The sequence below is a fragment of the Patagioenas fasciata genome, chromosome 27 (assembly GCF_037038585.1).
Source record: "Patagioenas fasciata isolate bPatFas1 chromosome 27, bPatFas1.hap1, whole genome shotgun sequence".
Taxonomy (NCBI): domain Eukaryota; kingdom Metazoa; phylum Chordata; class Aves; order Columbiformes; family Columbidae; genus Patagioenas; species Patagioenas fasciata.
The window spans coordinates 1,781,630-1,795,136 of record NC_092546.1 but is presented as its reverse complement, the minus strand read 5'-3'; the positions used below and the strand labels follow the sequence as shown (position 1 = coordinate 1,795,136).

The 13,507-nt window shown below is 54.0% G+C and overlaps 1 protein-coding gene across 6 annotated transcripts in view; it reads left to right on the top strand.

Annotated features, from left to right (window-relative positions):
* Window positions 1-13: 13 nt before the first annotated feature.
* The window catches only part of PIP5K1C (phosphatidylinositol-4-phosphate 5-kinase type 1 gamma), a 49,465-nt gene continuing 35,971 nt past the window's right edge, over window positions 14-13,507 (top strand). For 2 of the 6 annotated variants that reach the window (XM_065857985.2, XM_065857984.2), the window contains exon 1: window positions 17-249. In XM_065857985.2, coding sequence (XP_065714057.1) covers window positions 150-249 — 100 coding nt within the window. In that variant the 5' untranslated portion in view covers window positions 17-149. Of the gene's footprint in view, window positions 250-13,507 lie in introns of all 6 variants that reach the window. The other 4 variants (XM_071799608.1, XM_065857982.2, XM_065857981.2 and 1 more) reach the window with 4 other exon arrangements.

Below are 13,507 nucleotides of genomic sequence, written 5' to 3'. Positions count from 1 at the left end.
CTAGCCGCGGCACCTCCCGCACTCTATGGTCCCCGCTGTTCCCAGTCTCCTCAGCGGCGGCGGCCGGAGCCGGGAGGAGCGCGGCGGCGGCAGCGGGTGCGGGCCTGTCCTGCCCCGGGCCTGCCCTGCCCGCGGCCTTCGCGGTGGCCATGGAGCTGGAGGTGCCCGAGGAGGCGGAAGGCTCGGCCGTGGCGGGTGCCGGTGCCATCACCCCGGAGGCCGGCGTGGGGGGACTGGACGCGGCAGGAGGTAACGCGCTGCGAGCACCGGGCGGCCGGTACCCTCGGCCGGGCTCCCCGGCGTGTTTCCCCGCGTGTCGCCGTCCCCCTGAGGGGCCGCTCCTGCCGGTTGTCCCGGAATGTGTGTCTCCGTGTCCCGTCCCCTCCCGACCCGGGAGTGGTTTAGCCCAACTGCACCCCCCGGGGGGTCTGAGTGGTACCTCCCGGCCGGGCCCCCAGCATTGTGCCCTGTATCCCCCGGGGTCTCGGGGGTGGTTCAGTCCAGGCCCCCCCGGGACGCCGCGTGGTCCCGTCCAACGGCCGCTCCAGCCCCGCGGCCCCGCAGTGGTTCCGCCCCTCGGCCCGGGACCCCCAGGGGCTGCGGGACCGGCGGGCCTGGGCTGCCCCGCGTCCCCCGGGCTGTCCCGGCCGCTGCCTGCTGGGGAGGGGCAGCTGCGACCACCGGGGCAACGTGCAGGGCACGGGCCGGCCCGCCCCGCTCCGGGGCTTCTCCCCGCGGGCAGCAGAACTCCCGTGCCCGGCTGGCGAGCGGGACCCCGGGCCGCGCTCCCCCCGGTTCTCCCCCGGGATGGGCCTCTCGGGAGGGTCTGGAGCGGCCGTTTTCCTGGGGGGTGCTACTGTGGCAGCCGGGGAGCTGCTGCGGCTCCATCGCTCCCTCCCGCGGGGCCCGGGCGGCCCCGGCACCGGATCCCCCGGCAGCGGCCGGACGGGTGAGCCCGTTTCTAGAGGCAGGAGCCAGCCCGAGCCTGAGGCCGCTTTTCCCGAGCCTGGCAGCACCGCCGGCAGCGACAGCGAGTGATTGGGGTCCCTTGGTCGGCAGGGCCAGAGATGTGGGGCTGTGCAAGTGCACCTGCCTCTGCTGCCTAATAATTTATAGTTCATTAACAACCTCAAAATTGCTGGCTTTAGTTTTGCACGTGATCATGCAGCCCCGTTCTGTTGTTGGGTTGACAACGTTCCTTCGTGGGCCTGACGTGTAGCTCAGAGCCTGTACAAGGTGACCAGGTTTTGGTTGTGTTGTGACAGCATCTCCTTCTCCTCAGGCCTTTAAATGAGGATCGTTAGGTCTTTCAAAAACCAACAAATTCCAGCTGAAGCTGTGATTATTGTAGAGATGTCATCCCTGTTGAGTGGGGCTGGATGCAAGGTGATTTTTGGTCGGGTGCTGAGATTGAGGCCGTGGTGCTGCGAGGGGTCGGAGGGGCTGCCTCGGCGCACGTTGCCTTTCCCGAGGCCGCTCCTGGCGCTCCCCACACGCTGCTCGATCTATTTTTTGGGAGCCTGCTCCCAGCACGCTGTGCTACAGCTTGTGGTGTGTTCATCCTTCTGATTTCTGTCACCTTTCTTTGTTTTGGAGAGGGTAGAGGGTTGTTGCTCCTGACCAGACAAGTTCTCTGTGGGGACTGTCTCTGGAGGGTTGAAGCAGGCAGTGTGTGTTTCTCTACCTGTTGCAAGTAAATCTGAATTTGTGAACCTGTCGGCTGTCTTACCTTATGCTGATAGTAAAAAAGATGAAACGGAGCCAGTAATCTCACCGATGCTTTGATTTTTTCGAGTCAAGTTGCTTACTCCTCGCTTGGGTAGAGTCCAAATTGTGTCACTCGGCCTCAGCTGCGCTTGTAACTGGAGCTCCCAGGAGGGCTGGGGACAAGGTGCTTGGCAGCTAATGAGTGTTTTCTGGAAGAGAACGAAACCAGGGGGACTGGAGGTGGCTCTCAGGGGGTGCAGGCAGAGGCACGGCTGGGGCTGGGCTGTGCCGGGGCGCTCGGTCGGGACCGCTGCCGGCGGAGCAGGGTGACGTGCTCTCTGCCCCGCTCACAGCAGATGGACACCGCGCGCCAGAGCGATGCGCCCAGCAGCAGAAGGGGTTTGTGCTGAGCACTGTCGTGTTTTGTTGACTGTTTCAAAGCCAATGGCGACAAATCCAATTCAGTGTGCACAGCATTGGTGCTTTTGTTGTTTGAAGCAGCGGTGGAGGTGAAGTGCTCGTGACCACCTATACACGTGCCTTGTGCCGCTCACCGTAGCACTCGTGCTGTTGGTGAAGAATTCCCAGTGTAGCCCAGGTCTGCTCCCGGCTCTCTGCAGAGAGCGGGGCTGGCGCTGTGCTGGGCTCTGACTGAGCGCACACGAGGGGGTTAATCCAGACTGTGGATCGAGTCAGCAGAGACCTTCCCCAAGCGCTCAGTAAATATCAAGAAGGGGGCTGGTTTATCTGGTACGGGAATAAAACTGGATGGAGGCGAAGGGCTGGAAGTCAGGGAAACCTTGACAGGAGGTTGACTTGAGGCACGGAGCGTCTGCTGAAGGGAGAACACCCCATTGAGTGCCAGCAGCTGGGCTCATGCAGAAACACACAGGCCCAATTCATCCCGTTCTGAGAACCCAGATTTGAGGTTTTTAAAAGTGTTGTAACCACTGTGGCTAAAAAGGGAGTTTCAAAATCTAACGGGCGTCTGTGGCTTCCGTGCCTTCCCCTAGAACCCGCAGCTTCTCTCCCTGGGAGGGGCCCACAGGGTGTCAGGACTTTGCTGGACGTGGTAGCACTGCTGGGACCATGTCTGGGTGCCGGGTGAGCTCCGGAATCCTTCAGCCTGGGCTGCCCCGGCCCCAGGAACAGTCGGGTGAGGACACAACCTCGAGACAGGGTCTGGAAACTCGTTTTCTCCAAGGGGGCTCAGGTTTTTGGAGAGCTGTCGGTACGAAGCTGGTGGCAGAGCTGGTCTCCACCATCTCCTGGCAAAGGTGGAAATTCTCAGCCCGACGGGGAAGTAGGGTTGATATCCGACTTATTTCTGTTTCTCGCCTCTCCTGTTCTGTGGGTTGCAGCGTGCCTAGCGTTTGTGGGCAGAAGCCTCCAAGATGTTCTTCAGGGGTTGGTTCCTCTGCTGTCGGGAGCTGGAATGATTTTACAAGTATTCGTACTCCCGTTCCACAGCTGTCCCGCTGTAGCCAGCGCTGGGGACGGCACAGCGGAGCTCCCGGCCGTGCCTGGGTGCTGCTGGCGCTGGTGACACCTGCACGTCACCCGGAGAGCGCGGCCTGCGACAGCCAGAGAACCGTACTGCAGCTCTTCCCTCCTTGCAACGATAACTTTGAAGTGACTTTCGAAGGGCTGCTGGAAGCGATTTTTTCAGTGAGCAAATTAGAGATAAGAGAAGAATTCCAGCCCGTGGGGCACAAGCAGTTCAATCCATACCAACGTGATGAGGAGGGAAATTGGAGAGAGCTTATCAGCTTGAGGAAAAATCAAATATAAACATCATCCCCAGCATGATTATGGTTCACAGCTTAGTTGGATGTCACATGCCTCTTTCCCGTGAAATGGTGCTGAGGATGATGACAGAGGGAGTCAGCCAGGCAAAAACAGGCAGAAAAACACCCTGCGCCTTGAACTTTTACAGACCCTACAGTTCCTTCACAGTCAATAAGTCACAGCTCAGCTGCAGGGAAGGAAGAAGGCAATGAAAATAGAATTCAGGCTGCTCTGGTAAATTAATTATCCTTTAAGATGTGAGTTGGCTGGAAACAAATAGGGAAACTGGAATTCAGGGGCCTGGGAGCAGCGAAAGGCAATATTTGTACAGTCCTGGGCTGCCGAAGGATGCTCAGCCCTCCTGGATCGGTATCAGGACAGGCTGGAAAATGAATCCCTGAGAACCCAGGACGAAGAATGATTAATCTAATTTTCATTAACTAGCATTTGGCATTGACCTGTATATAATATCCCGTTACGCCGCTGCTGGATCTGCGGCTGGCAAAGCTGCTGCTGCCGTGTCCCCGTGGGGAGCTGGCGGGGCCTCTCCTGCAAGAATCCTCCGGGAGAGACCCGAGTGGTTGTAGTGTGAGCAGCAGATAATTTGGGAATGATTATTGGAGTCATTCACTGACATGACCATTATCAGCTCTTGCCAGATGCACCGTCTTATTAAATATGATATTCCCATATAAGGTGGCTGCAGCTTGAAAAGCAGCAGCAGGAATTCCAGTATTGACTGTCTTCATGAACACGGCTTTCCGTCGCAGCCACTCGCGTCCAGAAACGGGTCTGTGCGATACCCAGCAGAGCCCCAGAGACCCCTTCTCCTCGCGTGCCGCTCGCGTCTTCGTCACGTTTGATGATTCCTGTTCGCCTTTTCGGGCTGCCAAGCATGTTCCTGTAGACCAGGATTAATCCACAGAGGCCTGGCAGGCGCTTTGCTCCAGCGTGGATGCGGCACTCGCGTGTACTCTGGGACCTCACGGTACCAGATCAGTTCCCTCTGTGCCTATGGGAACTGCAGGCATTACGTGAACATCATGAACTTGCGACTCACGAGCCAGAAACCATCGCGTCTCTTGCACCGTGCTGGGGGTGTCAGCAGCGGAGCTGGAGGGGGAACTGTTTGCTGGCTCGCGGTGCACGGAGCGCTGGGCTGCGTCTGGGGGGCGGCGATGGACCCTGGGCAGGATCATCCCGGGGACACGCCGGTCGTGTTGCTGGCAGGAGATGCTCCAATCGCAGCGTGGCTGTGGGAAAGGGGAGTGGAGCAGGTTATGTCTGCCCGGGCAGTGCAGTCCCGGGGGAGCTGGCAGGAACCGTGGGGTTTGGAGCAGGCTGCAGGTTTTGTGCATTGTCTCCAGACCCTGGAAAGTTTAAAGCGGCGACCTTGACACCTCCTTTTCTTGAAGACACAGCATCCCAGAATGTCAGGGGTTGGAAGGGACCTGGAAAGCTCACCCAGTGCAATCCCCCCATGGAGCAGGAACACCCAGCTGAGGTTCCACAGGAAGGGGTCCAGGCGGGTTTGAATGTCTGCAGAGAAGGAGACTCCACAACCTCCCTGGGCAGCCTGGGCCAGGCTCTGACACCCTCACCAGGAACAAGTTTCTTCTCATATTTAAGTGGAACCTCCTGTGTTCCAGTTTGCACCCATTGCCCCTTGTCCTGTCACTGGTTGTCACCCAGAAGAGCCTGGCTCCATCCTCCTGACACTGCCCCTTTCCATATTGATCCCCAGGAATGAGTCCCCCCTCAGTCTCCTCTTGTCCAGCTCCAGAGCCCCAGCTCCCTCAGCCTTTCCTCACACGGGAGATGCTCCACTCCCTTCAGCATCTTGGTGGCTGCGCTGGACTCTCTCCAGCAGTTCCCTGTCCTTCTGGAACTGAGGGGCCACAACTGGACACAAGATTCCAGGTGTGGTCTCCCCAGGGCAGAGCAGAGGGGAAGGGTGAAGGAGAGTTGTGACTCTGTATTTTGAATGCATAAATGGCAGCAGAACAGTAGAAGCAGCCCTAAGTGGAGTTTGTTGTTTCCCATTAAGTCTTTCCAGGTCTCTAATCAAAATTTCCGATAGTCCCCTTTAAATTTAATTTGCTTAGTAACCTGTTGCCGCTCTCCTTCAGGTATCTGCCAAGATGTCGCCTTCTAGGCCTGCAGGCTGGATTGCCTTGTGAATGTGCTCGAAAACAGAATTGCTCAGTCATTTCGGGCTGGGTGTCTGTGATCGCATCCCTAGGGCTAGACAGAAGCTATTTGTAAAGCATTATTTGGGTGCAAAGCCCTAGTTGTTTGGTGTGGGCTCCCAATGAGTAGCTACTATTGGGGCAATACCTCTGAGTGGTATTTCACTATTTCTAAGTCCATCTTGCTGGTGCAGAAACTTAAAGGAGCAAAATATTGTAATTTTCTATAAGTCTTGAGCAGAGCAGAATCCCTGGCACAAGGACCCTCTCTGCATTTGCTGCCCATCAATGGACTGGGAACAAAAGGCTGTTTAATGCTGAAAGGAAGCAACAAAAGCACAAGAAAGAAGAGGGTCATTTAAACAACCCAAGTGGCGACCAGTGCAGAGTGAGTTTTGTCTTTCTGGGGAAGCCTCTGCTGCCTTTCCTGCCCTCCAGCTCTCCAGCTCCTCCCTGGGTGACCCCAAAGGGCGGCCCGGCCTCGCCGAGCAGCCCTTGAAGAGCCAAGGATGATATGGTCGTGTTGGGCTTTGTCCTTCTTTAGGTAGGTCTCAGAAATACCCTGTTCCTTAAGCACCCAAACGCTTGTTTGTGTGAGTCGCAGTGTTGCTGGTAGCTGAGTTAACCTCAGGACTTTCTCGGAAACGTATTCTGTAATTAAAAAGCTAAAAGTGATAGGAGCAGCTTTTCTGTCACTTTGTCTCTTCTCACCCACATGTTTGAACAGAAAATGCTGTCAACCCCTAATTAAGTGTTGTCTTCTTCCATTGCGTGTTCTTGTGGCTTCCTCAGCGTACGTGTGGGTTTCCACACTGGTTTGTGGTGCAGAACCCAGGCTGAGTCAGGGCACGTGGGGAGATCTGGTGGCTTCAACGTGTTCAGCTGCCCCAGTGCTCACGGCCTGTCCGATGCTGCTGGGAACCACGGCTGGTTTCATCATCTCGCAGCTCCGGGACAGCCTGCGGGTCTCTCACCATGTAAGTTACTCCCATGCCTTTGAATGCTGTAAAATCACTGCTCTTCCCTGATTCTGTTTAAAAAATACAAACACAGATGACAAGAGAGTTGGTTTCTAGTGTAAAGGGTTCTCTTATTTACACAGAAACAGGCTGAAATAATTGAAATGTGAAGAACAGCAGTGTGGTGTGCGTTTTTTTAAATTGTTTTTAGCGTGGAGATTGCATGTTCTGTACAGTTGCCAAATTAATGTTAGAGGAGCTGTCCCTCTGGCTGATTGCACAGCTTTGCAGACGTTACATCTGGAGCTGCAGAAAACCAACCTTGCCATGTCAAATCACTGCCTGTACGGTTTGCGTTTGGTATGAGGGGTGCGAAGGCTTTGTGCGCTCATCGAGGGGGCACAGTCCTCGTCTCCTCTGTAATCAGCAAAATCTGCGTGTTCTCTTTGCAGAAATTGTCTATTGGAGAGGGTGGGGAAGACTAAAGAGAAGCTGGAAACCAGCCGTTTGCTGCTCTGGCACCTCCGCGGTTCGGAGGGGAAGGGCCGGTGTTCGTTGTCCGGCAGAGGAAACGGGGTGACATGGGCCGGGGTTTGTCACCAGACCGATGGGGGTTTGTCACCAGACCAACCAGGGCAGATATGCTGCTGCTTGTGAAAGGGCTGGAGATCAGCTGGGCATGGGAACACCGCACACAACAAGCTCGTGTCTTTGTTCTGTGTGAAACAGCTCAGCCTCCTGAACTGGGAGGAATTAACGGATTACAAGACGAGGGCAGCTTTGCCTCGTTTGCAGTCATTAAAGCGTTGCGGCGCGCTGTTGGGACGGCACCGTCGGTGACACGGGGAGCTTGGTACCGGCCAAACTCCAAGCAGCTCAAACTCCACTTTTCATTTTACTGTGCAACGTTAAATCTCTCCCAGCCGCGCAGGGGAGCGATGGTGAATTCGGCTTGTGCCTCGTGCTCCGGCTGCTCCGGCTTCACTGCCGCTGCTTTCTGCGTCTGCAGCGGCGCCGGCGGTGCCTGCGGGAGCTGTTGCTGAGCGATGCGCTCACGTGGGCCTTGGTGGCCCCTGCAAAATGCCTTCTCTGTGCTTCGAGGGTCCATGTAGGCAGAGTGGTTAATAACTCTTCGTTTAAACTTCATGGAGATTTCAGTGATGAAGCTCTGTCAAACTACTGACTCTTCAAATTCAAATTCTCTGTGTTCCTGTACCATGGGAGATGCCTCTGAATTTCTCCTCCGGAAGATGTGGGAGCAATTCGACCTCAGCCAGCACCGAGCTCCTGGGGGAGGCTGAGCCGCGGAGGGGAGTGCTGGGCTGGGAGCCAGTCGGGTCCCTACTCTTTTGCTGAATTGAGTAATTCAGAGTAATTCCCCAGCTGTTCCATGTGTTTTTCCATAGGAGGCACAGAGATCTGCTGCTTTGGAGGTAGCTGATTTCACACAGTTGTTTGGCAGGGCTGGTGTTGGTAACTTGTCCTTAACGTAACTCGAGCTCTGGCCACGTTGGGAGGCTGCTCTTCAAGTTGGGTGTTTGAATGGTGCCATAACCTGCTGGTGGCCTGGTTGTGATTCTGCAAGAGTAGAATTATTCAAGATTATTTTGCCGTTTCATTTGACGTCTGGCAAGATGTCATTTAAATTGCGGGGTATAGTTTTTTCCTTCCCCTTGCAGTTTGCCGTTCTCAGTTGCTGCTTTATGTTCCGTCACCCCAGGGGAGCTGAGGGCCAGATCTCCAGTGGCTGAGATGTCACTGAGCCTGGGGAAGCACAACCTGATGGACTTGAGGACTAACATGAAGAACACCCGTGATCTCCATTAAAGGAGCATCGTTCACAAAGTCGGGCTCTCCTGAGTTCAAGCTTGATGCACAAACTCATTTTGTGCCACCCTGGGCACGGCTGTGCCCTCTCCAGCTGTGGGGTGTCCAGCTGTGCGCTCTCCAGCTGTGCGGTGTCACCGTGCTCAGCCCCACGTGAGGCAAGAGAGATGGGAAGAATGAGGCAGGTGGAATAAAAGTAATGCTGCCTTATATTTAAAACAGGAGCAATGTTGGTTGTCTTAACCTGCTCTCCCTCTTCCCGTCGTGTGGGGCAGGAGGGTGATGGGACGACCTTGGCTTTGCTGCTTTGGAGTGTTTTGTGGTCTTGGTAGGCTTTGCTACGAGTTCATTACCCAGAACAATCTCTTCAACAGTATTGTTTCTGTGCATGAAATGAATGGCTTCTAGGTGGTCCCAATTGTTTTTTATTTCCTGATTAGTGTGGGGAACTGATTTTAAGGGGCAGGTTAAGATCTTCATTTTCCACTCATGGCTGAACAAGCATAGGGAATTAAGGCCACTTTGCACCCATCCGAGCGCCTCGAGCATGGGGAGCGGTTTTGGTTGGTACAGCTCCCAGAGGGTTTGTGAGAAATAGTTCAGAAATATTTTAATGTAGTTGGCAGTTTTAAGAGATGGGGTGAAACCGTGCGCATCAGATGGAAACGCCGGTAGCAGCGCGTCCTGCCGTGCCGCACGGCTGATAGGATCTGGTGGGTTACGGTCACCAAGATGAGACACGGCTGGTTTTCCGCTCCTGGAACCCGCTCAGTTTCGTTCCCGCTTTGGCCGAAGTGAGTCAGGTTCTGGCAGCCCAGCTTCGGTGGAGTCGTCTCTGACGTCCGTTGATTTTACTTGAGGTCCCAAAGATCCGAGGGATTGAATAAAAACCTTCGGGCCTGGCGTGCGGGGCTAGCGAGGCCAGTATGAGAGGCCTAGAAACACAAGTTTCCAGCCCAGAGCTGGGGGAGCTGGGGTTCCCGCCGGCTTTGTGACACGGGTGGAGAGGCAGAAGTGATGGTACTTTGCTAACCGCTCTAAAAAATAAAAAAAACATGGAAAATTTGCTTGTATTAATGCTTGCTTGTGGTGTTTGGCGCTTTCTGTGACCTGGGCAGTAGCGGCAGCAAAATATTTTCAAAGCCTCTAGTGCGGGCAGGATACAGCAGCTGATGACAGGTGCTGCGGTGGCTTTCTCTCTGTAGTCTTGCTCTGCACATCCGATGGACCGAATTTCATGGGTTTTTCCAAGGCAGAGTTGTCCATGGCTGCACTTTCCAGCGGGAGGCAGCTGGCTGAATCATTTCCGCTCCTTCCTGGACGGTGCCCGCTGGCACCTCCCGTCGCTCCGTTTCGATGCCGATGTGAATCTCGGTTCTCCCCGTTCCGCGGCTCCCGTCGGTGCTGACGGTAGCGCCATCGGCCCCACGCGCTGCGGGAGGGCAGACACCACGCCTGAAACCACTCGTCTGCTCTTTAAATGTCGCTTTGAAATGGGTGTTGTCTTAAAAATGACAGCTTTCCTGGCTGTGTGTGTTTGGTGCCGCTCTTGCCATCTGCCTGGGTGCGTGTTGGTGGGGGCAGCGCACAAATAGCAGAGTTTGCTGGCAGAAATGCAAACTATGGAGATGGGAAACAGCCCCAACTTCAAAGCGGGAGCAGAGGCAGCGGAAAATGCCACGGTGTTGAAGCTGTGCTTGTCAGCGGTGAATGACGTGCTCCCGGGGCAAACGCTTGCTCAGGTGGAATCCAGAAATAAGGCAACGTTTTTAAGTTGGGCCTAACAGGTGGTGATTATTTGTGGGTTTAAATAGCACATGTTACGGGGTAATTTCTGTGTTGGGAAGGACTGTTTGTTCAGTGAGCAGAGCTGAGATCTGGAAGGCTAACAATTGCCTTTGCTTAATTTACTACTGTTTTTTTAATGTTATTCTAACTTCTGTTACCAGATAATTAAGGCTTTTGTAGGGGGTGCATATTGTGCTGTATTTTGTAGCTTTTGATATGCATACTGCTTGATTTCTTTTAATTCCAGGATACTTCTTCTCAAACCAGCATCTCTTCAGGCTTAAATTAACTTTGCTGGAGTGGAAGGGTGACAGTGTTTCTTCACCTTGGTCTCAGAGCGCTGGGTGTTTGTTTCCATGTCGGTGTTAAGCAGGAATCCTGCTGGATTAACTATCTAGGACGCTCTTTTGAGAAGGATCTAGACGGATCATGCCAGAAAACACATATTAAAGAAAATGAGAATCTGAAGGAGTGAACATCCTGAAACTGCCAATTGCTCCTGCAGCTGCGTCGTGGACCGGCCCAATGCATTTCCTATGGATAATTGCGGTTTTCTCTTGCAGAAAGCCTCCAAGTCCTGGTAAATGTGGGTCTGTCTTGAAAATGAAGCAGAAAGACCGTGTATTTCATCAGGTTATATTTCAGTTAAAGACAGCAACCACCGTATCTGTTTTGCTTTGCTGTAATAAACCAGGTTGCCCGTCGTACCCAGATGAAGTGCTGGCCAATATAGGTTCGTATTACATTGGTGAAATGCAGAGAGCAGGCTGCTTGTCAGGACTTCGTGGTAATTTGGGAGAAACTTCATTAATGCATGCAATCTGGTTTTGTGTGGGTAGGGTGCAATGCGTGAGCGTCCGTGGGGTGTCTGGGATTTCAGGTTTATAACAAATCTCAGAGATGCCCTGGCTTCCCCAACCCCCATGTTTTAAAACACAAACATCAGTTTTATTTTGGAACATTTTGTAAACTGCAAACCAGGGGTACAAGAAGGCTGGGGGTGACCAGCACGAAGAGCAAACTGTGCCCGAGAGGATCGAGATGGGTTTATACAGGGTCTGAAGAAAGGAAATGTAAACGCAAGTTTTCCTGTGGTGGGGTGAAGAACAACTTAATCTGTAAGGGTGAGGTGGGGTGAAAATAACTTAATCCAAGGCCTGCAGGAAGGAGGGATAAAATGAGCCTGAATGGCAGCTGCTCACCTAAAGGAAAAGGGAATATGTTACTGACAGAATTGGCAAGTGCTGCCTGTTCCCTAATGCTTTCTGTTAGGGCACCTTTTGGTTACTTTGGCTTGCCCAGATAATGGTCTCTAAACATCCTTTGCTCTATGGTCGGCTTTTAAGTTCTGGCAAAACCGACACACTCGTTTTGGTGAAGAGGAAGCCGAGAAGTTTCTCCCCATCCAGAGCTGCAGAGTGCTCAGGTCCGGGGTTCTGCGTCCTCACACCTGCCCTGTCCTCCTCCCATGGAAAGTTTCAGTGCCCAGCCACTCTGACCCTCCAACTTCCACATTGCCGTGGTTTGTAAAAATAACCTGTTCATTACACCCCCCTGGCCCCACCGGTGAGGCCGCAGGAGCCGCCCTGCGTGGTGAGTGCAGATCTACAGGCTTGAGCCATCTGCCCTGGAAGAAGATTGGGTTGGGAGCCAGGAGATGTAGAGTTTAAGCCAGGGGAGCTCCCACGTCGGGCCTGTGTATGGTATATTCCCCTGCGAGAGCTGTTGCGTATCTTTTGGCCAGCGGTACCACATACTTGTGTCTCTTCCACCCCACAACGCACGTCACAAAACAGAGCGGGGCTGGGAGGGGACACGTGAGCGAGGGGCTGGAGATGCTTTCCAGAGGACACGAGTGACGTGTGCGTGCCTGGCCCTGGTTTCTCTCTCTCTGCAGACGCAGCAGCCGGTGGTGCCGTCCCCGCTCCTTCGCCAGCCGGCAGCAGCCTGGGTTGGGCTGGTCTGGCCTCATAGTGTTATGGTTCAGGGGAACAACTGAATTTCTGGTTTCATTAAAGTCTTAGCAAACAGCGTTAAAGATCCTGTGAGGTTCTTCTTCGTAGTTCAGAAATGGTAGGCTGAAGTTCACTAGATGCTGCTGTCTTGGATTATTATAGAATCACAGAATCATTTCGGTTGGAAGAGACCCTCAGGATCATCAAGTCCAACCATAACCTAACCTTACTTTATTCTATACCTGTTCTTCATAGGGCATCCTCAGATTTTCCTTGTTGAATGAAGCCCTGAGGAGGTTCAGGAGTTAAGCTGTTGATGGTTTAGGACCTGCGAGCCCAGAAGTTGTTCCCAGTTGCACCTCAATGCAGGAGGATGAGCCGCGTGTCCAGCAGCCCGGGCTCTTCCCGAGACGCTCACTCGTCTTTGCAACCCAATGGCTCCAGCTGTAGCTCTCTGTGTTTAACGAATGCCTTTCGTTAACACACTCGGGTTTTCTCTCCTAATAACAGTCTGCTGTCAAACATGTCCTAGAAACCACAAAATCACCTCGAAAAGACCTTGTCCGCTCCTATATCCCATGCAAGGGTGGGATACAAAGGGTAAGCGTAACACCTGCCCGGTGAACAACGCAGCAGTGACCGTGCTCTCTGTTCTTGTGAGTCCCAAACCGAGCTGCTGCTCGCATGGGGAATTGTGGCTGAACTGGGAAAACAGCGCCAGAAATCAGCACCAGAAACCCTGGGAGTTTGGGGTAACCAGCGCCTCGGCTCTGCTGTGCAGCAGTGCGGGAGCCCAAGTGCTTTCCTGGATTTTGCTCTTTGTTCTTTCACATCTTTGGTTTGGACATGTACCTGGAGCAAAGCTTGTTCCCAAATGAGTATATAAGTGGACATAGCTGCACTTGGTTCAGCTGAAGCAATGAACGCCTGAGTCAGCCTCCGAGTGCAGATGCTCCCGAGGGGGCTGGAGGAGCTGCTTTGCTGACCTGCCCTGTGAGCACCGGCCGGTCGTGTCCTGCAGCTCCTGGTCCCGGAGCAGGAGGGCTCGTTCATCCTCAGCAGTGTAGTGCTGCTGAAGCATCTTGCAGCCCAGTGCAGGCACCAGCTCATCTCCTCCTGCCGCCTACCTGTGTCTCACCTGTGTTTCCTCCCAAGAGCTCTACAATTGTTGTTAAAAACGTCATTATTTTTTAGTGGCTGAGTCACTGTTTGCCGTGCTACAGCCGGGACCCCAGGGAGGGAAGAGGCTACTTGCTGACCTTGGAGTTACAAATTTGGCTGCACACTTCATCTT